The 23921-nt window shown below is 41.6% G+C and overlaps 1 protein-coding gene across 1 annotated transcript in view; it reads left to right on the top strand.

Annotated features, from left to right (window-relative positions):
* Positions 1-23921, top strand: part of Uimc1 (ubiquitin interaction motif containing 1) — a 65832-nt gene that overhangs the window by 19288 nt on the left and 22623 nt on the right. Inside the window, exons 4-8 of the mRNA XM_032884365.1 lie at positions 4728-4852; positions 6055-6160; positions 6458-7191; positions 12537-12622; positions 19695-19771. Coding sequence (XP_032740256.1) covers positions 4728-4852; positions 6055-6160; positions 6458-7191; positions 12537-12622; positions 19695-19771 — 1128 coding nt within the window. The remainder of the gene's footprint in view (positions 1-4727; positions 4853-6054; positions 6161-6457; positions 7192-12536; positions 12623-19694; positions 19772-23921) is intronic.

Raw genomic sequence — 23921 nt, 5'->3', positions numbered from 1 at the left:
AAAGACAGCGAGACCTACAAGCATTGTACAGCTAGCTGTACCAGCAAGCCCAGCTCTGTTTCTGTCACTCCATGGGTCCTATTTATACCCTCTAAACGTCACGTGTTCTCCATGTACTTTGCCTCAGCACAAATAGAGTTCAACTATGCAATGTTGTTAACAAAGAATCCTTCATCACATGCCCTCTCACACGTTTGCTTTAGCAGCACATTCTCTCTCTTGTGTCTGCTTCAGTGAAACATTCTTTCATGAGTCTGCCATAGACTTTGACCTGTGTCCACTTCAGGAAAACACTCATATGTTTGCCCCAGCAAAACACCATCCAACACAACTGACTCTCAAAGAATCCCCAAGTTTCCACTTCAAAGACTCAGAGACAAAGTTAGAAATCAGGAGGGCTGCAGGTCAATACCACACCAGCCCTGAGTTTACTTTTCTTAGCCTTTTTATGCCTTACAGTGCTGTGGGAAACAAAATCACAAACTAGCAGAGACAGTGGCTGACATACACACAGGATATCTGTTCCTATTTGGAGGCTTCCCAGTTCCTTCCACCACGATTAATAGAACGTTCATCCCCTTGCCTTGAGCCTCAAGTGTATCCCTCTTATTGTTCTGTGGATCAGCAGGCCAGGAAATCTGCCGGCAGACCTGCCTACCTTGACTGCCTGACAGGCAGGCTCTCACAGAAGTAGGCGAAATGGCTTCTGACACTGGAGCACAATCTCTGCCATTGTTTATGCTTGTCATACCTTATAACCATTGTCCTACTTAGGTTTCTGCTGTTGTGGTAAACACATGACCAAAAGCATCTCTGAGAAAAGGAAGGGTTTTTATTTGGCTTGCACTTTCATATTCCAGTCCATCTTTGAGGGAAGTGGGATCAGAAACTCAAGCAGGAGCCTGGAAGGCAGCCCTGAAGCAGACTGTGGAGGATGCTGCTTGCTGTCTTCCTCCCCACGGCTTGCTCATCTTGTTGCTTTGCACTGGCCTGCCTGTCTAAGACGGGCACCACCTACAGTGGGCCAGGCCCTCTCACATCAGTTATTAGTCAAGAAAATACCCATAATCTTACTTATAAGCTAACCTGATGGAGGGATTTACTCAGTTGAAGTTCTGTCTTCCAGATAACTCTTGGGTGTGTCAAATTGACAAAGAACAAGCACAGCCATATTCAACATTATATTTCAAAATAAAGAAGAGAGAACTCAGTTGTATGTATATAAAGAGTATGAAAAAGCATATGCCAAAAAAATAGGTAACTTGAACTTCATGGATAAATTCTTAGGAAGACACAAACCAAGACTGACTCAAGAAGTGGAATATTAAAATACAACTAATATAATAAAAAATTGAATTAACAAAAAGCAGCTATAACAAAAGTAGCTATAACAAAAAGATGTGAATTTCATAGCTTCAGGGGTCATCTTTGTGAAAGAAATAGTAGTAGTTGTTCATAAGCTCCTACAGAGATGAGGTAATGGGAGAATACTGCCCAGCTTATTTCTTAAGTCTGATACTGAGTCCATGGGAGATAGCACAAGAAAAGTAAAGGGTGATATTTCTTAAGAATGTAGATGAAGGGCTGGAGAGATGGCTCAGTGGTTAAGAGCACTAGCTGCTCTTCCAGAGGTCCTGAGTTCAAGTCCCAGCAACCACATGATGGCTCACAACCATCTACAATGGGATCTGATGCCCTCTTCTGGCATGCCGGTATACATGCGGATAGAGCACACACACACACACACACACACACACACACACACACACATACATACATACATATATATATATATGTATATAAAATGAATAAATAAATAAATCTTAAAAAACCAAAGAATGTAGATGAAGGTGAAGGCACAGGTGGGCCAGCCCCAAGAGTGTGAGAGCTGCTTCAGCCCCTACAGGTTGCAGCCCTTGGGAGAGTGGGCCCTGTGCCTTGACTGGACAGAACCGTGGCGCTGGCTCTGGAGGCGTGTATGTGAGCAACCCTGGGGGCCTGAGAGCAGGAGAGCAAGAGAGCTGCCCCTGCCTCCTGCCAGTGGTGTGATTGGGTGGCTTAATGGGAGCAGGGCTAGAGAGCTCGCCCTGTTGGTGTGGAGAAGGGAGAGCCTGGCAGATGACCAGCACAGCCACCACACAGACCCACCCCACAGTCTATATCATATGTAAATGGGTGTGACTCTTGAAAGGGCCAGCTGATCCAGAGCTGCAGGATCTCCATGACATAGGGCACCAACAGGATAACTGGGAGGAGTCCCGGTGAGGACCCAATGTTGATGATGTCACGGAAGCCAGAGGCCTCAAAACAAACCAATGACTCACTGCCATGAACATTTGCAAGTGGAGATGTGTAGACAGAGGGAGGTACTGTGGGGCACACTGACACACTGACACACTGCAGCTTCCATGGCCAGATGGTTTCTATGCTTGCTGTTTGTTTTTTATTTTGGGGGGAGTTTGCAAGAGCGAAGGGAAGATGGGAGGGATTGAGGAGGTGAGTGGGACTGGGGTGCATGATGTAAATGGAACTCACAAAGAATCAATTAGTAAAAAAATGTAGCTGTAAAATACCATCATTGCTTGAAATTGAACCCAAGGCTTCATGCTAAGTAAGCACTCTACCAACTTTTTTCTTTTTTTCATTTGAGCATTATATACCCATAAATTTAGCTATAAAAATTGCTAACTTTAGCTTTACCACGTAAGTTTTGAAAAATACTTATCTTTATTTTTATTCATTTCAGAGTTTCTTTCTTTCTCCTTTTTTCTTTTTCTGAGGGTGTCTCTGTTACAACGCCCTGGCTGGTTTGAACTCGCTTTGTAGACCAGGCTGGCCTTGAACTCAGAGATAGCCGCCTGCCTCTGGATCTGCCTCGAAAGTGCTGGAATTAAAGGCATGAAATTCAAGCCTGGCCAGCCTCTGAATTTCTTCATAGTTCTCTAATGTTCTTGTTTATTTATGGCATCCTGAGTGTGCTCAGAGATCCAGTGTCCAATGTCTTATTTCTCAAGGATAATTACTAGTATTTTTTGTTAGTATTTTTTACTTCAGATTTTAGATCTTCATATTAAAGGTTTTCCTTTGATATCTGGTAGATTGTCTTGATTGCTTAGATTTAAAAGGAGGAAATCTAAGAACTGATTATATATATTTATGGGGGCACCTGTATATGTATGCATCTTTGACTGTCTGCCCTTTGGCACCTATGGGAGTGAATAGAGCATCAACTTAACATGTTAAGATTATCTTTGGAGATAAATTTTTTTGCAGCATTTTACAATTAAATTGATTTTTTTGACAGTTTCACACCAGTATATAATGCATTCTAATCATGTTCATTCCTCTTCTCTTATCCCTGACTCATCAATTCTGCTTCCTCTATAGATTCTCCTCCTGCTTTCATGTCTTTTGTTTTTTGTCTTGTTTTGTGACTGTGTTAGTCAGGGCTCTCTAGGGGAACAGAACTGAGAGCAAGTTCAAGAATAACCATCGCAGAGACGTGCTGAGTTAACTAGGGCTGTCCTTGGGAGATGGGTGTAGACTGTCCCCAGGAGCTTGAGCTGACTACGTTGCTGAAGACGTAACTCACCCAGCTCTGTCACGTTTCCTCATGTCGAAGGCATTGAATGAGGGTCTGCAAATGTTTGCTACATTTTAATTAAAAAGGATAATGCAGTGGATTCCCGTTCAATTTTAAGCCAGTAGTTTTTGTTTTCTAAGTTTGCTATTAAGTTCTTTGGGTCTAGTGCTAGGCATGGGTCACAGATCCCTTGCTAACTGTCATAAGACATATTCTAGCTTAGCTTGGACATTTCATAGCCTAGACTTGGAATCAGCCATTTCTCCAGTGTACTGCAGTTGCTGTTAGTTGAAAACTAACTAAGGATTTGTTAAGTTGAAGAAGTTAGAAGATTTTGAGATCTGGGGATATATGTGGTTTAGTTGATAGGATGTTTGCTTAGCATGCATGAAACCCTTGTCGAATCTCTGGCACCATATAAAGAAGGTGATGCACGTCTATGATCCTGGTGTAACTGGAGGCAGAAATTCAGGTTCATCCTCAAGGCCAGCCTGGACTACATGAGACCATCCTAAAAGCACAGATTCTGGAGAGTCAAGTCACTCTGGCTAAATGATCAGGAGAGTTAATGATCTAAATGATCTGGAGAGTCAAGTCTCTCTGGCTAAATGATCAGCTTAAAGCAGTGTGGTGTTTAGCAAGGAGAGCTCTGTAGTGTTTTTGTTTGTTTATTCATCAGATACTGATTGACAGGCCCTCTCACGTGCTAGAGATGCAAACATGAACACTGTTGGCTAGCACTGTGCTAGCTTTAGTTAACTCATGGTTCTTGTAACTGTTACTAATGCTTTTACAAATGGTTTTTTTCTTTGTTTCTTTCTTTGTTTTGGGCTTTCCTGATGGGCCTTCTATGTGTAACCTTGGCTGTCCTGGAACTATATCTGTAGACCAGGCTGGCTTCAAACTCTCAGCGATCCGCCTGCCTCTGCCTCCTGAGTGCTGGGATTATAAAGATGTGCGCCTCCAATGCTTGGCATGCGACTGGTGATCTTGACCACACCTTACCTTATAGACTTTCCTTATTAGAGTATAAATCATACCATATGGCTCACAGTATTATCAGCTGACAGTTTAGTGATTTTGGTTTTTTGCCTTATGCTAATTTTCTGTTTGTGGTATTCTTCCCTTCCTTACACTCTTACAGAGATGTCAGAAGAAGAACAATTTGCTTTGGCTCTCAAAATGAGTGAGCAGGAAGCTAAGGAGGTGAACAACCAGGAGGAGAAAGAAGAGGAGCTCTTGAGGAAAGCCATTGCCGAAAGCCTGAATGTAAATATGCTGTGTTGGAAGTTTGTGGGATTTACTAGCAATGTTCTCAGTTACTTAGTGGTTGGTAGAGTTGTATGAGAAATGAGCCTTGGTAGTTTATAGGTTTTTCAGTTAATAAAAATGTCTCTACTTTTTTTTTAAGTCCTTGTTGCTGATTAATCTGATTGAAGTGTTTTTGTTACCATAAGAGTTTGATTCCGTTCCACAAATTTTTCAGTCAGTGGTTTAAAAGAATCATAGTGATGGGAAGCTTCTGAAGGAGTGTAGAATACCAGGAATCCAAAAGCTTCAGGTCAGATGTTCACCTTGTTTGTGGGGACAGCAAAGAAAGCAAGAGAAAGAATGGTCACTTTAAAAATAATCGAATAGGGGTTGGGGATTTAGCTGAGTGGTAGAGCGCTTGCCTGGCAAGCGCAAGGCCCTGGGTTCGGTCCCCAGCTCTGAAAAAAAGAAAAAAGAAAAAAAAATAATCGAATAGCTGGGTGGTGGTTACGCACATCTTTGATCCCAGCATTCAGGAGGCAAAGGCAGAGGCAGAGGCAGAGGCAGGCAGATCTCTGTGAGGTTGAGGCCAGACTGGGCTAAGAACAAGTTCCATAGCAGACAGAGTACACAGAGAAGCCCTGTCTCAAAAACCAAAAACTACAACCAAACTAAAACAACAACAACCAAAACCAAACAAACAGAAAAACTCAATATTAAATTATGATGTGAATATATGCAAAAGAAATTAATGTAAACAATAAGGAACTTGCCAGTGGCAAGCCTTGATTCTCTTTGCTTGTTAGCTTGTTTGTTTGGGTTGCAGCCTCCTAGAATTGAAAGGGCTGGCTTTCAATTTGGAAGTTCAAGCAGTTTCCCACTTGAGCCTTCTGAAAAGCTTAGGACTAGAGGCATATATCACCATGCGAGTATAATCTGAACCATTCTATACACTATATACCCTCCATATTGGGATGGTATAGTAAATATATATACATATATATTTACTATGTGTGTGTATGTATGTATGTATGTATGTATGTATGTATGTATGTATGTACGTATGTATGTACACTGGAGAGTCCATTTGAATCGAGCAGCTATATCTGAAGAGAAGAAAGTCCTAGGGATCAGTGGCCTCCCATTTTGTCCTTCCTGTGACTCTTCATAGACAGCTATTTTAATAACAACCTGGTCTGGTACGGGGTCACTTGTTTCAGAGTCGCTGGTCTTCTGACGCTTCTGCTGCCAGACCCCGACCTCTGTCTACTGGGCCGTCCTCACATCCCCATCAAGACAGCACCAAAGATTCTGGAACCACTGAAGGCATGTCTTCCGTTCTGACTCCTAACATCAAGTACAACCCTATCACTCCTGCTGCGAGTAGAGACAGAGATGCCCCAATCCCTGTTATGGTATTAAAGAGGTTCAAACAGAAATAGTTGAAATTTCATTAATACCCAACAAACCTACTTTTATCTCCAGGGAAAACAATACCCTTTGTCCAAAGCCAAAGAGCAGCTTTCATAGCCACATTTGTAATTCTTGATAGATGACAGCTCACCAGGCTGTCTTCCTTAACAAACACTGTCCTCAGCCCTACTTTTTCTCACATACCTACAGGCATATGGCAGCTGGCACCTCCATCACTGTGCAAAGGCTCACAGATCAGTCAGGGAAACGAGGCTGAGGAAGGAAAGGAGCCCTGGGACCACAGTGAAAACCCTGAAGAGGAGCCGCTCTCTGGCAGCTCAGGAAGCCAGGACCAGTCAAGCCGGCCAGTGTTTGAGAATGAGAAGGTTAAATGTTTTGACAGATGTCCTGGCCACTTGGCTGAGCACACTCAGTGTGGGAAGCCACAGGAAAGTTCTGGGAGTGGCTGTGCTTTTCCCAAAGCTGTCCAGGGTAGGGGGGACACGTGTAGGCAATGCCTTCCTACCCCAGCAGACGCCAAAGGCCTCCAGGACATTGGGGGCACAGTGCACTACTACTGGGGTGTTCCATTCTGCCCTGCTGGAGTGGACCCTGATCAATACACCAGCGTGATTCTGTGCCAGCTGGAGGTGTATCAGAAGAGCCTGAAGATGGCTCAGAGACAGCTTGTTAGGAAAAGAGGGTTTGGGGAGCCGGTGTTACCTGGACCTCCTTTTCTGATCCAGAATGAACGTGGCCAAGAAGAGCAGACTAGTGAAAAGCATGAAGGCCTCTCAGATGTGAGAGCTGGAGCTGGGGGGGAAAGGCAGGGCTCTGGGGCATCTGTCTGGCCCTCAGAGACCAAGGATTCCCAAAGAAGTCCCATTACACGCTTGAAGCAGAGACTTCTGTTGGAGGAAGAACCAACAACCGGTCGTGGTCAGGTAAGGGCATGGTGGTGTAATGAAGGATAATTTATTTACAGATAGAATAAGAATTATTTCAACTATTTTTGTGGTCTTTGTTCTTTATCTGCTTATTAAAATAATATATGCTTACTATATAAAATAGGAAAAGTTAAAAAAAAAGAAAAGAACCTGGGTGTCTGGTATGCCTATAATCCTAGCACTCCGAGGGTGAAGCAGTCTGGCTAGCCTAGGCTACATCATTGTGAGACCTTGTCTCAAAAAAAAAGAAAGAAAAGAAAAATTAAAATAGTTATCTGCTATCAAACCACCAAGAGGCAATCATCATCATGTCTATACATATAAAATACGTTTTTATTTTAAATTTTAAGCAAAATAGAGACTTTTCTGCACAAACTTTGTTCATTTCTTTTACTTTATAATTTACCAGAAATCTTTCTCCACTTATCCAATATCCATAAACACATTATTTCATCTTGTTAGTGTATACCATATTCATTTCCAAACTTTTTATTTTTAAAACATTTTTCTACAGATGATGTTTTAAAATATTCAAGGAAATGCAAATTAAAAATATATATTTGTCTTTCAGCTATACCTTCTAGCCAGACATTTCCCCTCTCTGGATTCAATCCATGCTTCTAATTTTTAGTGTATCCTTCCATGATACTTTATGTAATATAAAATATATATATTCTTTTCTCCACTTTTTTTGACAAGTGTCAATGCGAATGTGTCATCTCAGAAGGCATAAGAATTAATTTATTCTGCAGCCAAATATGAATTGCTATAAGCTGGGAACACAGATTTAGGTTCCCCCAAATTACATGTTCCAACAACGTATCAGTTTTATGAAGGTTACAGAAAGGTTACAAGGAAAGTTACAGATCAGAACACTTTCCAAGGGGTCTGCAGAGACAGCTTAGCAGTTAAGACCACGTACTACTCTTCCAGAGGACCAGGGTGATTCCCGTGTCACAACTGTCTGTAACTCCAGCCTCATCCAGGTGACTGAATGCCTCTGTCTTCTGAGGATACCAGCATGCAATGAGCATATGCCTGCATGTAGGCAGACACCTTTACACAATTAAAAATAATAAAAAAAATATTTAAAGAGAAAACATGTTTTAAATAACATTGGTGGGAACATCAGGTAGATTTCAGTAAAAACGAGAAAATCTCTGACTAGGCCTTAGATAATACCTGGTGACATTCTTAGCTTTTAGGTTGGTGGAAGCTAGGGGTCTGCTCATATAGTCCATTACCCAGTAGTCACAAGAATGTTTACACACACACACACACACACACACACACACACACACACACACACACAGGTGATCAATAAATGGCTACTTTGGGGCTAAGAACATTGGGTTCCGGGCATACAGCATTGCAGTCTTTCCACAGTCTAATCAGGGTCTAATCAGTTAAACAGCCTTGTGGCGTGTTTCTGTGTAGATGTGGCTTTTTTTCTAGGAACTTCAGTTCCTGTAGGTTCTCATGTAGCCCAGGCTTGCCTCAAACTTGTTAAGTAGCAAGGATGACCTTGAACTTGTGATCCTCCTGCTTCCATGTCCAGAGTTCTGGGGTTACAGGCAAGTGTTTTTATTTATTGTGTATGAGTATACTGTAGCTGTCTTCAGACACACCAGAAGAGGGCATTGAATCCCATTACAGATGGTTGTGAGCCACCATGTGATTGCTGGGATTCGAACTCAGGACCTCTGGAAGAGCAGTCAGTGCTCTCAACCACTGAGCCATCTCCCCAACCCCCGTGCTTTCTATAGTACAGAGGATGGCATCCAAGACTTCATGCATGCTGGATAAGCACTGCCAGCTGGGAGACCTCTCCAATCCCTGCCTTCCATTTATACAAACAATAGTTTGCTATATATATATTAAACTTTTTAATTTAGTAATTCTGAGATCATTCTATAACAATACTCAGTTTACCTCCCACCCCCTTAGGGAGATACTGTATTGGATAAACCATAGCTTATTCAGTAGCTGACTGGTAAGATGTAAGTTGTCTCTAATACTTTTCTATCCCAAGTAATACCTTGAAGAGAGGACATTTCAGAAGAAGTGTAGGATAATTTCTTACAGATACAGTGATATATCAGAGGCTGATATGTACATTGACAGTCTTGTTAACTATTCTATTGTCATCTATAGAAAATACATATATTCACATTCCCATCAGAGGTATATGAATGGTAGCTCCTCAGACCTGCACCAGCATGGCATTCAGACTGACTGGTATTTCCTGCTCTAGAGATGAAGAGATCTCTGCATACTGGTTGGTTTTTTTTTTTTTTTTTTTTTTTTTTAAGATTTATTTATTTAATGTATAAGTACAGTGTTGCTGTCTTCAGACACACCAGAAGAGGGCATCGGATCCCATTACAGATGGTTGTGAGCCACCATGTGGTTGCTGGGAATTGAACTCAGGACCTCTGGAAGAGCAGTCAGTGCTCTTAACCGCTGAGCCATCTCTCCAGCCCCTCTACATAGTGTTTTAACCTGTCTTCCTTCCCTTCTCTTCCCTTCCCTTCCCTTCCCTTCCCTTCCCTTCCCTTCCCTTCCCTTCCCTTCCCCTCCCTCCCTCCCTCCCTCCCTCCCCCCCTTTCTGTGTGTGTCCGTAGTGTGTGCAGGGTCAGAAGACAACGTGCGGGCTCAGTCTCCTTCCTCCACCACATCAGTCTTGGGGGGGTAACCTGTGACTTAAGTTCAGTTTCACAGTTTATTCTTTCTCACCGTGGTATGTTTCTAATTTTGCTTCTGGTGACTTTCTCTAATGAACCCAGTCTCCTTTTGGGGACATTTAGATTGCTGTCTTAATCTACTTCTAATATGGCTAGATAGTGTTATGTATGGACATTGTATATCTTGTTTCTCTACCTTCCTTTAAACAATTTAAAGATAGGAGTTGTTATTTCCCATTTTATAGCTGTAAAAATTGATACTAAATTGATAAAGACACAAAATTGCTAAAATACAAAAGTCAAACCTATACTGTTAGGAATAACTTTTAAGAGTTATCATTTCATAAATCTTTATTGTAAGAAAAACCAAACAAATACAGTTAACAAGAGAAACTAAAAAATTCAAAGTCTGATGACAGAAATAGTAATAAAAACTTTAGTAATAAATCAGGATATTCTAAATTATACCGAAGAGTGGGTTTGTAGTTACATGACTTCATAATCTTCAGAAGGGAGTTGGGCCGGCTGTGAACTGTCACTCAGTCCAGGTCCTCTGCAAGAGCAGCAAGTGTTTGAACTGCTGAGCCAGCCCCGTCTGATGTAGTTGTAAGAATAAAAGTGAGTTTGTATAAAATGTCCAGTTAACAGTGCTTTTGGTCTTTTGGAATGCATGTATGTATGATACACATATACACGTATGTTAGAGGTTGGAGGCTAGAGGTTGACATTGTTACTTTCCTTTTTACTTAAAAAAGAAAGCAGCATGCTTTTAAAGACGTTTATTTATGTCTGTATGTATGTGGGGTGGATCGGAACAACACATGAGTGAAGGCTGAAAGACAGCTTGTGGGAATCACTTCCTCTGTCAGTTGCTTGACTTGGGGCTGGTTACTTCTGAGCCATCTCTCCAGTTCCCTAAATCAACAAAATTCTGTTAGGTGGACGCTAGGTGTCAGTGTTTCCTGTTTTTTTTTTTTTTTCAAAGAAAAAAATTAATTACTTAATTTAAAGAGTTGGGTGCATTATTTATTGTTGATGTATTTTAATGCAAGGGTTTTTAGAAAGTTATATTTCATTTGTGTGTGTGTGTGTGTGCGCGTGTGTAGGTCAGAGGGTAATTTCTGGGGAATCATTTTTCTTCCTTTGGCTATATGAGTCCCAGGGATGGAGCTCAGATTGTCAGGCTTGGTACAAGTGCTTCTACCCTGAGCCATCTTGCTGGCCCATTGCTGCTGGATTCTCATTGATAGTATTGTTCAACTTTGGTTTGTCATAACTACATTTCCAGTTGTACAGCTTTCCTTTTGACTGTAGATTCAGTTTTCCTCTCTTTTACTACTCCTTTCCTCCCTCCCCTTTTTTTATATGTCATCCTTTATTGGAGTCATAGAGGGATACATGTTTAACATGTATTGTTAACATGTTAAAAAACCCTGAAAGCTTTATCGAGCAGTTAGAGAGGCTTTTCCTGGATGAAGCGTCATAGCCAAGGCATTTTCCCAGAAAACCCATTTAAGGTAGCATTGCTTGCTTTCTTCACAAACTCATTATATAGACCCAGGCTAGCCTTGAACTCACAGAAGTCTGCTTGCCTCTGCCTCCCAAGTGCTGGCATTGATGTACTATTGTGCCTGGGTTAGTGTTTTGTTTTGAGGCAGGGTCCCTTCATAGCTTTGTCTGTCCAGGAGCTTGATGTGTAGACTAGGCTGGCCTTGAGCTCCCCACTGTCTGTCTTCCTCTGTTTCCAGGATAAAGGCATGGGCTACTATGGCCGACCTGATTTTATTCTTATCAACCGTTAAGTAATACTTTGGAAGATTGTTTGTTTGTTTTTCAAGAGGAAGAAGTTTGGGTTGAGAAGACCATTCAGTTGGAACTGTTTGCCATTGCAAGCATGAGGATCTAAATTCCATCCCCAAAACCCATGTGAAATGTCGTGACTGGAGAGTTGGAGACAAATAGATGGATACTGTGGGACTAACCATCCAATTTAGTCAGTGGGGTCAGTGAGGGAGGCTGTCTTAATGAAAAAAGGTGCTTGGGCTGGAGAGATGGCTCAGTGGTTAAGAGCATTGACTGCACTTTCAGAGGTCCTGAGTTTAATTCCCATCAACCACATGGTGGCTCACAACCATCTGTAATGGATCTGATGCCCTCTTCTGTGTGTCTGAAGACAGCTACAGTGTACTCATATATAATAAATAAATATTTTAAAAAAGAAAGAAAGAAAGAAAGGTGCTTGTCACCACCAAGAAGGAGGACTTGAATTTGATGCTTAGAACCCCCAAGGTGGAAAGTGAGAACTGACTCTTGTAACTTGTCCTTTGACTCCCACATGTGCATCAGTGACATGTGCACCCCTTTCCCCAAAGATAAATGTGAAACAAAACAAAAACCAGCAAAACCCAAGGTGGATATGGCTCAGTGTGGTCATGTGGCCTTGAGTCCCAGAAGATCTCTGTGAACTGGAGGTCAGCCTGGTCTTCATATAGTGAGACTGTTATAAACACTAAAAACCTAAGGCAGATAGAGCTTCTGAGGACTGGCGTCCGAGATTGGCCTCTGGCTTCCACAAGTACATAGAAACGTGTACTAAGTAAGTAACAAAGGAAGAAGGAAGCTCACCTGTGTAGCTCACGGTTTCCCGTGTCTTTACAGTCTTCCCAAGGTCTGTTTGTTGAAGAAACTTCTGAAGAAGTTCTGAAGAGTTCTGAAGGAGACGACGCTGTGCCTGCCTCACAAAGGTGAGAGTGTATTCTGCTGTGGGTCTCGGGGTCTCTTCCTAAAGACGCTATAAGGGTCAGAAAGAGGAACCTCTTAAGAGAGACTGTATACATGGAAACTTGCCAGCAACTTTTATCTGCTTTATGTGCCCATCGAGACTGGAAATCATTTTTAGCTGTAAGTTTGCAAATGTGTGTCTCTCAGAGTCTAAAATATTAAGCCTGGAAGAGACCATAAAGGTTTTCTTACCCACTCTAGTCATCTTAACATAAATCTCACAGTTTATTACTTGCTGTTCTCTAATCTATCCTAGCTTCCTAGACTGTTTCTTTATGGCTTTTTCTTCCTTTCTTTGTTTTTCTGGTTCTGTTACTTTTTTCTTTCAGACTAGCATACAGATAATAGGGTTTGTAGTCATCTTCATGTGTTTGTTCTACTGCCTCCCTCATGGCTCAGTCCTCACTGTGTCCTGTCCAGATAGTTCCCCTTTGTCCAGTTAGTCCATACTTTTCTCTCTCTCTCTCTCTCTCTCTCCTCTCTCTCTCTCTCTCTCTCTCTCTTTTCTTTCTCTTTTGAATTTTGGAAACAGGATTTTTTTCTAAGTAGGCCTGGCTATCCTGGAACTCGGTCTATGGACCAGCCTGGCCTTGAACTCACAGAGATCTGCCTGCCTCTGTTCTCCTCTCTCTTAAGGTCTCTTCCTCCCTTCATAATCCCCTTACTTGTTTCATGATCTACAAATATACGTTAACATATATTTGTTACATAGTAGCTTTACATACTTTGTGTGTAAATCTAGGTTTTATATAAGAGAACATGATATGTAGTCTTTATTTTTTTTTCTGAATCTGGCTTATTTTGTTTGTGATTTTGCATCATTTTTTCTTGCAAATGTTATGATTTCATTTCTTTATAGCTGTACAACATTCCATTGTGTCTATAAACCTCGTTTACCCATTCATTGATGGAAATCTAGGTTGATTCCATTTCTTTTTTTAAAAAAGATTTATTTATTATATATAAGTACACCATAGCTGTCTTCAGACACACCAGAGAGGGCATCAGATCTCAGTTCAGATGGTTGTGAGCCACATGTGGTTTCTGCAGTCTGAACTCAGGACCTCTGGAAGAGCAGTCAGTGCTCCTAACTGCTGAACCATCTCTCCAGCCCCGTTGATTCCACTTCTTGGTTATTGTGAATATTGTGACTTTAAACACGGATATGCAAGTATGACTTACAGTTCTTCAGGTGCAAACCCAGGTGTGGTATAATGTAGCTGGATCGTATGATAATTCATTCTCTCTCTCTCTCTCTCTCTCTCTCTCTCTCTCTCTCTCTCCTCTCTGCTCTCTTCTCTCCCCTCCTCTCCTTTCCCTCCCTTATTCCTTCCTTCCTTTTCATCTGTCTGTCTGTCATAAACCTCCATACTGATAGTGGCTCTAAGATTTAACCCTGGCGTCCCCACCAGCATTTGTTATTTGCTTTTTTGGTAGCCATTCTGATTGGAGTGAGATAGAATTGAAAGGTGTTTGTCCTGACCTGTCTGTCCTGTCCTTTCTTTTTCTTTTTCTTAGAGACAGGGTCTCCCTACTTACCTCTGGTTGTCCTGGTACTTACTGTATAGACCAGCCTGGCCTTGAACTCACAGAGATCCACCTGCCTCTGCCTCCCAAGTGCTGGGATGAAAGGCATACACTGCCATGCCCAGTAAATTGTTCCCTTTTAAAATGTAGTACCTTTTCTGTCTTCTGACTGATTTTGTTTTGAAGTCTACTTTATCAGATATCAGGATAGCTCTACAAGCCTTTTACTGACTTCTGACTGATTTGAGGTTTCCATCTCTTGGCTTTTCCTGGAGACAACAGTAGAAGTTTGGAATGAGTCAGACAGTCTCTGTTTCTTCTTTGGTGAATTGAGGTCATTTTATATTTCAAGTTATTATAGTTACATATTTATTAATTCCTCTAACTTTGATGGTGGTTTTATGGTTCGTTGGATTGCTGTTTGCTCTTGCTTCCTTATTGGCATCATCGACTAGCTGGTTTACAGTGTTGGACATGGTGGGTTCCTAGACGCCTTTGTTTAGTCCTTTCCCTACTAGAACTATTCTTTCCTGTGTCCTTGTAGCTGAGCCTGCTCTTCTTCTTCTCCCTTTGTGCATTCAGAGATCTTGTGCAGTTGAGCCTGTGGTCACAAACTGCCTTCATTCGTACTTTCCTTCTAATGCTCTTATTTTTCTTCAACTTTATTTATTTATATTCAGTTTTAGAAGATGCCTTTGCTGGATATAACATCCTTGGGTGTCAGTTATTTTCAGTGCTTAAAATATATCTTTCCATGGTCTCTTGGCTTTGAGCAGTGCTAATGAGAGACTGATCCTGTTCTGATGTTTTTGCTTTTGTGGGTGTTAGTATCTTTCCTTTACTGTTTTGAATATTATTTCTTTGCTTTGAATGTTTTCATGTGTGTATATATTCGTGTTTTGCATGTGTATGAGTGTGTGTATGTGGAAGCCCAGGACAGATGTATAACATCTTTCTTGATTACTTTTCCACCTTACTCACTGAGGCAGAGAGTCTCAGTTCAACCCAGAGTCTGCCAGCGTGGTCTGTCTTGCCAGTCAGCTAGCTCTGGGGATCTCCTCTTTCTCTCTTCTGAGACTGGAAGTCCAGGTCACTGCCATGCCCCGGGAGCATTTCTGTGGGTTTCTGGGGATCTGAACTCTAGTTCTTAGACTTGTGTGTCAAGAACTTTAATGTCTGAGCTATTTCCTCAGCCCCTACATTGTATGTTTGACTTCATGATTATAATATGTTGTATAGAGGTTTTTCTCTGTACATGTCTATGTTATAAGTGCCTCTTGCTTCAAACAGAATGCCCATTTCTTTGAAAAGGTTTGGGAAACTTTGCTGTCATTTCATTGAATAGTTTTTGCTTTTGGTGTCCACAGCAGCTGAGTCTTTTGTCCTATGGATAGTTTTTTGCTTGTTTTTTGAGGCAGGGTCTTATATCATCAGGTATCTCTTGCCCTCCTGAAACTCACTGTGGATCAGGTTGGCTTCAGACTCACAGAGATCCACCTGCCTCTGCATCCCGAGTGCTGGAACTAAAGGTTTAGCCCACCCTGTCTGATTATCCCAGAATTCTTAGATGTTATGGGAATGCTCGTTTACTTCTTCCTCACTGGTAACTGGATGCAGTATTCGTTTCACTTTGTCCTCTGTCCTCTGAGACCATGATGGTCTCAGGCTGTGTGGATGCTGGGGCCCCACCCCAGTACGCTGAAGGAGCAGTAAGTGCTCTAACCACTGAGCCATCTCTCCAGCACCTCTACTTTGATTTTTGTCCATTAAACTTTTTAGTTCCTGCCTTCTTCCTCTCTTCTTCCCTTCCTCCTCTCACTTTTCTTCCTTTCCTTTCTCTCTCTTGCTTCTTATTTCTTCCTTTACTTCCTCTCTCCCTTTCAAAAAAAAAAAATCTCAATTTCCTTTCTGAATTTTTAGGTTTGTGTGCCATGTTAGATCACAAGTCATTTTTATCAGAAAATATTTGAAAGCTTCATGTGCATTTTACTTATTTTGGTGCTTCTCAGTTCCGTGGTTGAGAATTATGGTCTTTAGAGGAGTTGTGTTGTTCTGACTTCAGATTTCTTGCATTTCATTGTTGTGATTTATGTGTCTGTTGGTTTGGCTAGCTCGTCAGGATTTCGGAGGTGGATCTTCCTAGTTAGCAGGCTACCTTTGAAGGTATACACTCGGGAGGAAACACACTGCTATAGCAGCAATATTATCAGACTGTATTAGATGTAGAAATATACAAAATCAACTACACTCATTAGTACATAGTCAGCAATAACCTTATAACTGGAAGTACCATTCTGCTGTAGAATGTGGCGTGAAGCTCAGCACTCTGTAAAGAACGTGTGGAAGTAGCAAGTGAGTGAGGTAAAAGGAGAAGGAACACAAGAAAGACGTGGGGAGCAGTTAAGTAGATGAAAAGAAGAAAAAGAGATGAAGAACGATGGGGCAGGAGAGATGGCTCAGTGGTTAGAGCACCGACTGCCCTTCATATGACCTAAGTTCAATTCCCAGGAACCACACGGTGGCTCACAACCATCTGTGACGGAATCTGATGCCCTCTTCTGGTGTGTCTGAAGACCGCTAGAGTGTACATATATATATTTATTTATAAAAAGACATGAAATAGAGAAAAATTTGGGAGGAGGGGAGAGACAAGGGCAGGAGAGTAAGAAAGCATCACTAAATAGAAAAGTTACACTTAGCTTTGCATTCTGTGGGCTGGGCAGAGTCTCTCACCCTCTTTAGCCTGCCTATATTGTTTCTTCTTGAGTGGCTGTTTATCTAAGGAGTGTCTCCCAAGTGGAGAGGGAATGTGGAAATCATATCGTAGCATTGAGATTGGTACAAGCGAAAGACCTGCTTTCATGTTTTCAAGGTCACCCTGCTAGAGAGATGTCCTTTTGGGCATCATTACACCCCAGGAACTTCAGAGTTCTTGGGCTTAACAGTAATGAGTTTACGTAGGTGACTGTAAAGTTTGATCTGCTTACTGGCCTGAGCTCAGAGCTGCTAAAACTCCAGCATAGTTCTTGTTGATGAGATCTGTTCCCAGCCACTGAGCATGGATGGGGTTGTTTCTCCTTATACATGATCCAGTGCAAGCCAGTCTCATGTTGGCAGCCCTGCTGCTGTCCACAACTGCTTTTAAGAGGCTTCCCTGACTAAAGGTTTGTGGCAGACCGAATTGAGGTTTCCTAGCTTGTGGATGTTCTTTGATCTCACAGGTCGCCCTAGGTGGTTGAGTTGTTTGTTTTCTAAATTTTTATTTTTATGTGTATGGGTGTTGTACCTGCATTAAATTTGTGTCTGGTACCCTTGGATGCCAGAAGAGTGCATCAGATTCCCAGACATTTGTGAGCTTCCATGTGGGTGCTGAGGATCGAACTCAGGTTCTTAGGAGGAACAGCCAGTGTTCTTAACCACTGAGCCTCAGTTCAGTTTTTAACAATAGATTTCCCCCCCCTCAAAATGGTGCCTGGCCTCTGCATTCTAAGCCATCTGGTATAACACAAATGGGATTTGTCTCCACCACAGATCTGTCTACTGGAGTAATCACTGCTCATGGAAATCAGAAACTGGATTTGAGGTTTATAAGGACTGGGGCAGACCTACCTTGCTTTTATCTGGCTTGAGTTTGGAAATGGCTGCTGAGTTTCTTCTGTGGGCTAAGGACCCGTGCAGCTAGTGTGCTCAGCTTGACGTGCACGTGGCGCCTTTGTCTGCTCCTCTCCAATATGCTTTCACTCACTTGGTAGACTGTCAGAGCTTTTCCCTCTCTTTTTTGGTACAGTCTGATTTTTCTTTTCTGATGGTCTCCTCTACTGGCTTCCACAGAGACAGCCATATTACCGGTCTGCTTATGTACTTACCTATGCACTTACGATGTGCACTCCCAAATCTTATTTCTCTTTTGAATGATTTATTTATCTTTATTTTTTTGTGCATTGGTGTTTGCTTGCATATATGTCTGTGTGAGGACACCAGATCCCCACAAGCTACTACTACAGACAGTTGTGAGCTGCCATGTGGTTGCTGGAAATTGAACTCAGGTCCTTTTGAAGAGCAACCAGTGCTCTTAACCGCTGGGCCAGCTGTCCAGCCCCATAAATCTTATTTCTTAGCCTGTGTATTACTCAGGGAACACAATTCTGTACCCCCTTACTCAGTTCTCTGCCATTGTGTCTGCCTGGTGTCTTCTCTGACACTGTATGTGCATACTTCTTCCATTCTTGATTAGTTGATGAAGTTTTATCTTCCAAATCTTTTTTCTTTAATACTAGATAATGGCTAATTGGTTATTAATTAGGTCAGGTTTCTAGCCACTTGAGTTTGGGGAATTTCTTAAGGGCCGATCTTTGTATTGGGTGGCTGTCATCTTTCCTATGAAGCTTAAGGCCCAGCTATCATTACTGTAACTTAGGTAGTGGTCTTTATTAAGCCTTTGGTGGTATTAAGTATTTGTCTCTCTGATGATAGTTTGATTCTTTTGCTGTTAAGACACTTTTGGAAATGTTCTAAACTGGAGTTGGTCTTCTGCTCCCTGTAGGCCTCTCTGTTTTGTTGTGGTTAGCCTGTGCAGAGCAGATGTAGGTTTTAATAAATGATTACACACTTTGTCACCAGGAGAGAGTTGAAATCACATACAATGTGGTTTGACTTCAAATTGATTAGCCCATTTTATAAATGTCAGCAAATTGTCTTGTGATAGACTTTTTGAATAGAGCCCTAATGTTACATGCAGCGTAAACTGTGTCTAGCTTGGGTTTATAACAAATGTTCTGAAATCTTTTATTTAGAGAGAGAACTCACTCGTGGTTTCCTGTCATAGTTTAGTTATTTGTCATGAGTCTCAGTGGTCTCTCTTCTCTGTGGCTCTTGGCTGACATGAGGGTTTGTGTTTTAAGTGTCTTCTTGCATACTTGATCAAACTAATCCTAAAACTCTGTGAAGCATGAGGGGACTATTGCGGATGCTTAGATCTCTCAGCCATGTGTTCTTGTGTCAGGAAGAGGTCACACTCTGTGAACAAACAGGCAGGAAAAGCCAGAAGGTTGGATAAGGGAAGCCATTCATAATTAAGTTTTTCCCAAAAGAGATATTCAACTTGTGTGGGCAGATTTTTGCTGTAGGATAGTTTGGAATTTAATTGTATTTTTGTTGCTTGGAAAGCTGTATCTCAAGATAAAGAGAAACTTTAGCTGTAAGGGGAGGAGAAAGCACTGTGCTGTCAGGAGAATCCCCGTGTTTTCTGCATTTATGCCTCTTCTCTTTGCAAGGCTTATACCTGGTGGCCAGACTGCAGGACACCTTTGACATGGCAGACTGTGGTATAATTGTCATCTTCTCGGGTAGTTACTGGGCACTTGCACTATGGTGCCTTGCTTTCTGGTTGTGACACTGTACAGAATGTATCTGTTTGTTTGCAGATGTTTAGAGGACCCACCATTGCTGTGGACCCGTGTTCTGCTTTATTCTATGAAGAGTTCACTTGTCGTTTGATTCTGTTTTCAGCATTGCAGCTTTGACCAGTAAGAGAGATTTAGTTCTTATGTCAGAAGCTTCTACAGAAGAAGTCACTGTTTGCCCTGGTGAGTACCATATCTGATTTATGTGTGCATGTGCTTGTCACCACCTACACGCTCACATACTTGTTCTGGTGCACACAGGTTCTGATTATCAGCCTTGTTTTCTGCTTAGGGGTAATTTGCTTTTGAAATTAATATGGCTCTTTGCTTGCTTGTCTGCTATGTGATCTGAAGAAGCAACAAAAACTCCAGAATAATCCTTACTTAACAGTCAATTCAGAGCCAAGGGGACTTAAATGCTTAATCTGTGTGTTTTCAGAAAGTTGGGCTGTTCTCAGGTCACCTTCATTATTAAGCACTGCCCTTTACTAGTTAGTTTTGGTGTGAGTTATAGTGAGTTTGGGGACTGAATTTTTGTGCAGTTTCATGACTGGGATAGTTTTAATCATAGACAAGACCTGGTTAAATGCTGTAGTTTGTATTTACAAAAAAGGAAGTATATACCTTGATTAGGCCTGAGACATCACTAATTGAGAGTTTTGTGTGGATGGGCCTCTGTCTGTAGAACAATGTAAAAATGAACTAAGAGATCGCTGTCTCAGGGAACTCTGACCAATCATCTTACTAAATGAACCGCTTTCATTCTCTATTTGTGTTAGTTTATCTTTCTTTTGTTTTTAAAAGAAGATCCCATTGTATTCATCAGGAATATCTTCATGTGAGGCTAAAGGAAATACCTACCAATATTTAAACTCACTGAAAAATAAGTACTGTACAAACGCTGCTTCAAGACACATTCCTTTCCTTTAGAGCGTATATAGCCTGTCAGAGTATTCGTAGTTTTCTTATTTTAATTTCTTTCCATATTTTTCCACAAAGGATAAAACTTAGTTAACATGCACTCTAGGAAAAAATCCTATAAATACTTTAAAACACTTGGCAACCTATCAAAAAGGTTTTTATTGTTTTCAGAATGTGAGTAATGTTAGTTTTTAATCAGAGCGGTTTCTTAATACATTTAAGATGTATTTGGATTACTGCCTAATGACACCTTCTAAAGACTCCATTACCAAAGCACTCTGGTTTTGGCAAGGGCACTTAGGAATATGGTGCTGTCTTTGTGAAAAGGAAACTTTGTCCCCTTCTTTGTGTACAAGTGGTGAATTTCGCCCTCCTTCTGGGAAGTCAGCCTACCTGTTTGCCATGATGGTGTATGATGTCATTGGGGCATCTTTCAGGAACAACCTGATTGTTCAATAGTGATCATGAAACTTAGTGAATAGATTTTAATTTTTACATGCGTTTAAGGGGGTGTAGGCTAGGTGATAAAACTAAAAAGGGGATCATAGAAGGGCAAAAAGATTTTCTAAGAAAAATAAGGTAATGGAATACACATGGCCTAAAAGGCAAAGAGGATGACCTGGGGAAGGAAGGGTGTGAGTAGGGGAGGAGGGGGTGGGAACAGAGTGAGGGAGGATCGTCATTAAAAACAAGTATGCATGAAATGTGATCAGGAAAGCCATTGCTTTGTAAGCTAATTAGAAGGTAAAAGAAAGTCCTAAGGGCTGGGGCCCTGGATTGCAGGACACAGAACCCAGGTTTGAAGCCCAACACCCACACGGAAGGGGTTAAGGTCAGCAGATGGTTGAATTTAGTCTGTAAGCTAATGATAGGAAGTATGGTCATGAACGTTACCCAACCCCAGTTAGGAAGGTTTACTTTCTTCTCTCTCGTTAGCTAGCGCTGTCTGTTCACATGCAGTGTTCTGCATGCATGCAGAGCTGCACCATGTGCATGCAGTTCCCAGGGAGGCCAGAGGAGGGCACTGGCTCCCCTGGAACTGTAGTTACAAATAGTCAGGCTGTGGATGCCGGGAATTCAGTCCAGGTCCTCAGGAAGAGCAACTGATGCTCTTAACTACTAAGCCATCTCGCTAGCCTCAAGATTTGTTTGACTCACAGTTTCAGGGGCCTTAGTCAGTGGCTGCTTATTTTCCTGTGCTGAGCAGAACACAGTCCTGTTGGGCACGTGGGCTCAGTGGCCGATGGCTTTCAGTCAAGCTTCACTTCTTTCTTCCCTTTATTATCTCATAAAGCCAATAGGCTACCCGACCCATTCCTTGGGTCCGAGCCTTCCTGATCCGGTTATCTGAGGATATTCAGTCAAGTTGACACTCAGGGTTAGCTGTCACAGCGTGCCACCAGTATTGTTTCTGAGACACTGAGGCTCCTAAGTGTTGTCACAGTTAGACTGTTCATCTCTCCTACTTGTTGTTGCTGTCGTAGTCTGCGGTGAGCGTGTTCTATCTTGGAACAGTAGATTTGGTGATAAGCTCTTTCACAGAAATTTATCACAGATGAGTTTTTGCAGTTTTTGAGCCTTTTACCACCAAAGTGGATAAAGTATGTGTGTGTCCAGTTTTCAAATATTGTTAATACTAGAATGTATTTGTTCCTCTAATCATTCTGAAGATAGTTTAGAATATTATAGAGTATTTGCCCGGTGTTGGCTATTCATTGTGTGGGTGAAGCATGAGACTGTTTTTATTTCTTCATTCCTACGACATGATTACTTCCCAGTGTCTTCCCACTTCCCATTACATCACTGGTAGTGTGATGTCATCATTCATTCAGATGGGACAAAGGCGCTGAGTTTGTAACGTTTCTTCACCAGATTTGTTGTCATTTAAACTATAATTATCATTAGCTTCTTATACTGATAGGTGTCTAGAACTTGTAGTTAGAAAACTTAAAACATTTTTCTATTAAATCACCAAATTGGGTTGGGGATTTAGCTCAGTGGTAGAGCGCTTTCCTAGCAAGCGCAAGGCCCAGGGTTCGGTCCTCAGCTCCCCCCCAAAAAAAGATTGTAATCTAACTTAAATCACCAAATCTCCCCAGCTTATTTCTCCAAGATTAGTAAATATTTTCGGCTCTTTAGGCTAGATATTTTGTAAGAGCTACTCATCTCTGTTTTCCTGCAAAAGCAGCCATGGACAATACATAGATGAATGAGTATGGCTCTGTGCCAATAAGGCCTTATTTACAAAACCGGGCGGCCAGCCAGATTGGGCCCAGAAGGCATGAGTGGTTTGCTGCTCCTGATCTACACTCCGTCTTTGAGTTAGTAGGAGGTAGGACAATGCCTGGAGCTTGTTATTCCATTAATATTTGTTGAACTAGTAGGTAGTGCTTAAAGAACATATTAAGGAATGGCATATCTTTTTAAAATTTTTTGTTTGTTTATTGTTTTGCTGTTTTAGATTTATTTACTGTATATGACTACATACAGTTGCTGTCCTCAGACACCTCAGAAGAGGGCATCAGATTCCATTACAGCTGATTGTGATCCACCATGTGGTTGCTGGGGATTGAACTCAGGACCTCTGGAAGAGCAGTCAGTGCTCTTAACCACTAAGCCATCTCTCCAGCCCCATGGCACATATTTGTAATGAATGCATATTAGTTTTTGCCCTAATTTATGTTTTTCCTATTTACCCCTTTAACCGTAGTGCTAATATAGGTAGTTTTTGATTTTTATCAAAATCAATAGATTTTGAAACTAGCCAAGTAGTGAAATAAGCCAAGTAGATTAACTGGTAGGTAGACAAACTGTGATCTATTCACTCAATAGACTGTTACTTACCAGAAAAAAGGGATGGGCCATTATACATCTGACAGCATGGCTGTCTCTTAGTTACATGGTACTAAGTAATGGATGACACCAGAGACTGTACGACGTGTGACTTTTGCATTTTTTTTTTTATTTTATTCTTTTTTTCGGAGCTCGGGACCGAACCCAGGGCCTTGCGCTTGCTAGGCAAGTGCTCTACCACTGAGCTAAATCCCCAACCCCGACTTTTGCATTTTTAAAAGACAAGTCTCACTCTCTGTCCCAGGTTTGAACTTGAATTCTGTCTCAGCCTCCTGAATAGCTAGGATCACAGTGCATGCTGCCACATCTTCTGATTCCATTTAGATGATATTCCAGGGAAGACAGAACGGCAGGAGCACACAGTAGGTTTGCACAGTTGACTTCAAAAGGCTCAGGAGGATTTCAGTGGGATGCTGGAGACATAATTTCTGTATTGGACGGTAGTTCCATACTATAAATTAGTCAAAACCTATCAAATTACAAACTGAAAAAACGGTGAATTCTGTTATATGTAAATTATGTCACAGTAAAGCTTCAAGAGGAAACAAACTAGGTTTAT

The sequence above is a fragment of the Rattus rattus genome, chromosome 14 (genome assembly GCF_011064425.1).
Source record: "Rattus rattus isolate New Zealand chromosome 14, Rrattus_CSIRO_v1, whole genome shotgun sequence".
In the NCBI taxonomy this organism is placed as follows: Eukaryota; Metazoa; Chordata; class Mammalia; order Rodentia; family Muridae; genus Rattus; species Rattus rattus.
The sequence above is the reverse complement of the archived record's forward strand: the minus strand, read 5'-3'. Positions and strand labels throughout refer to the sequence as shown.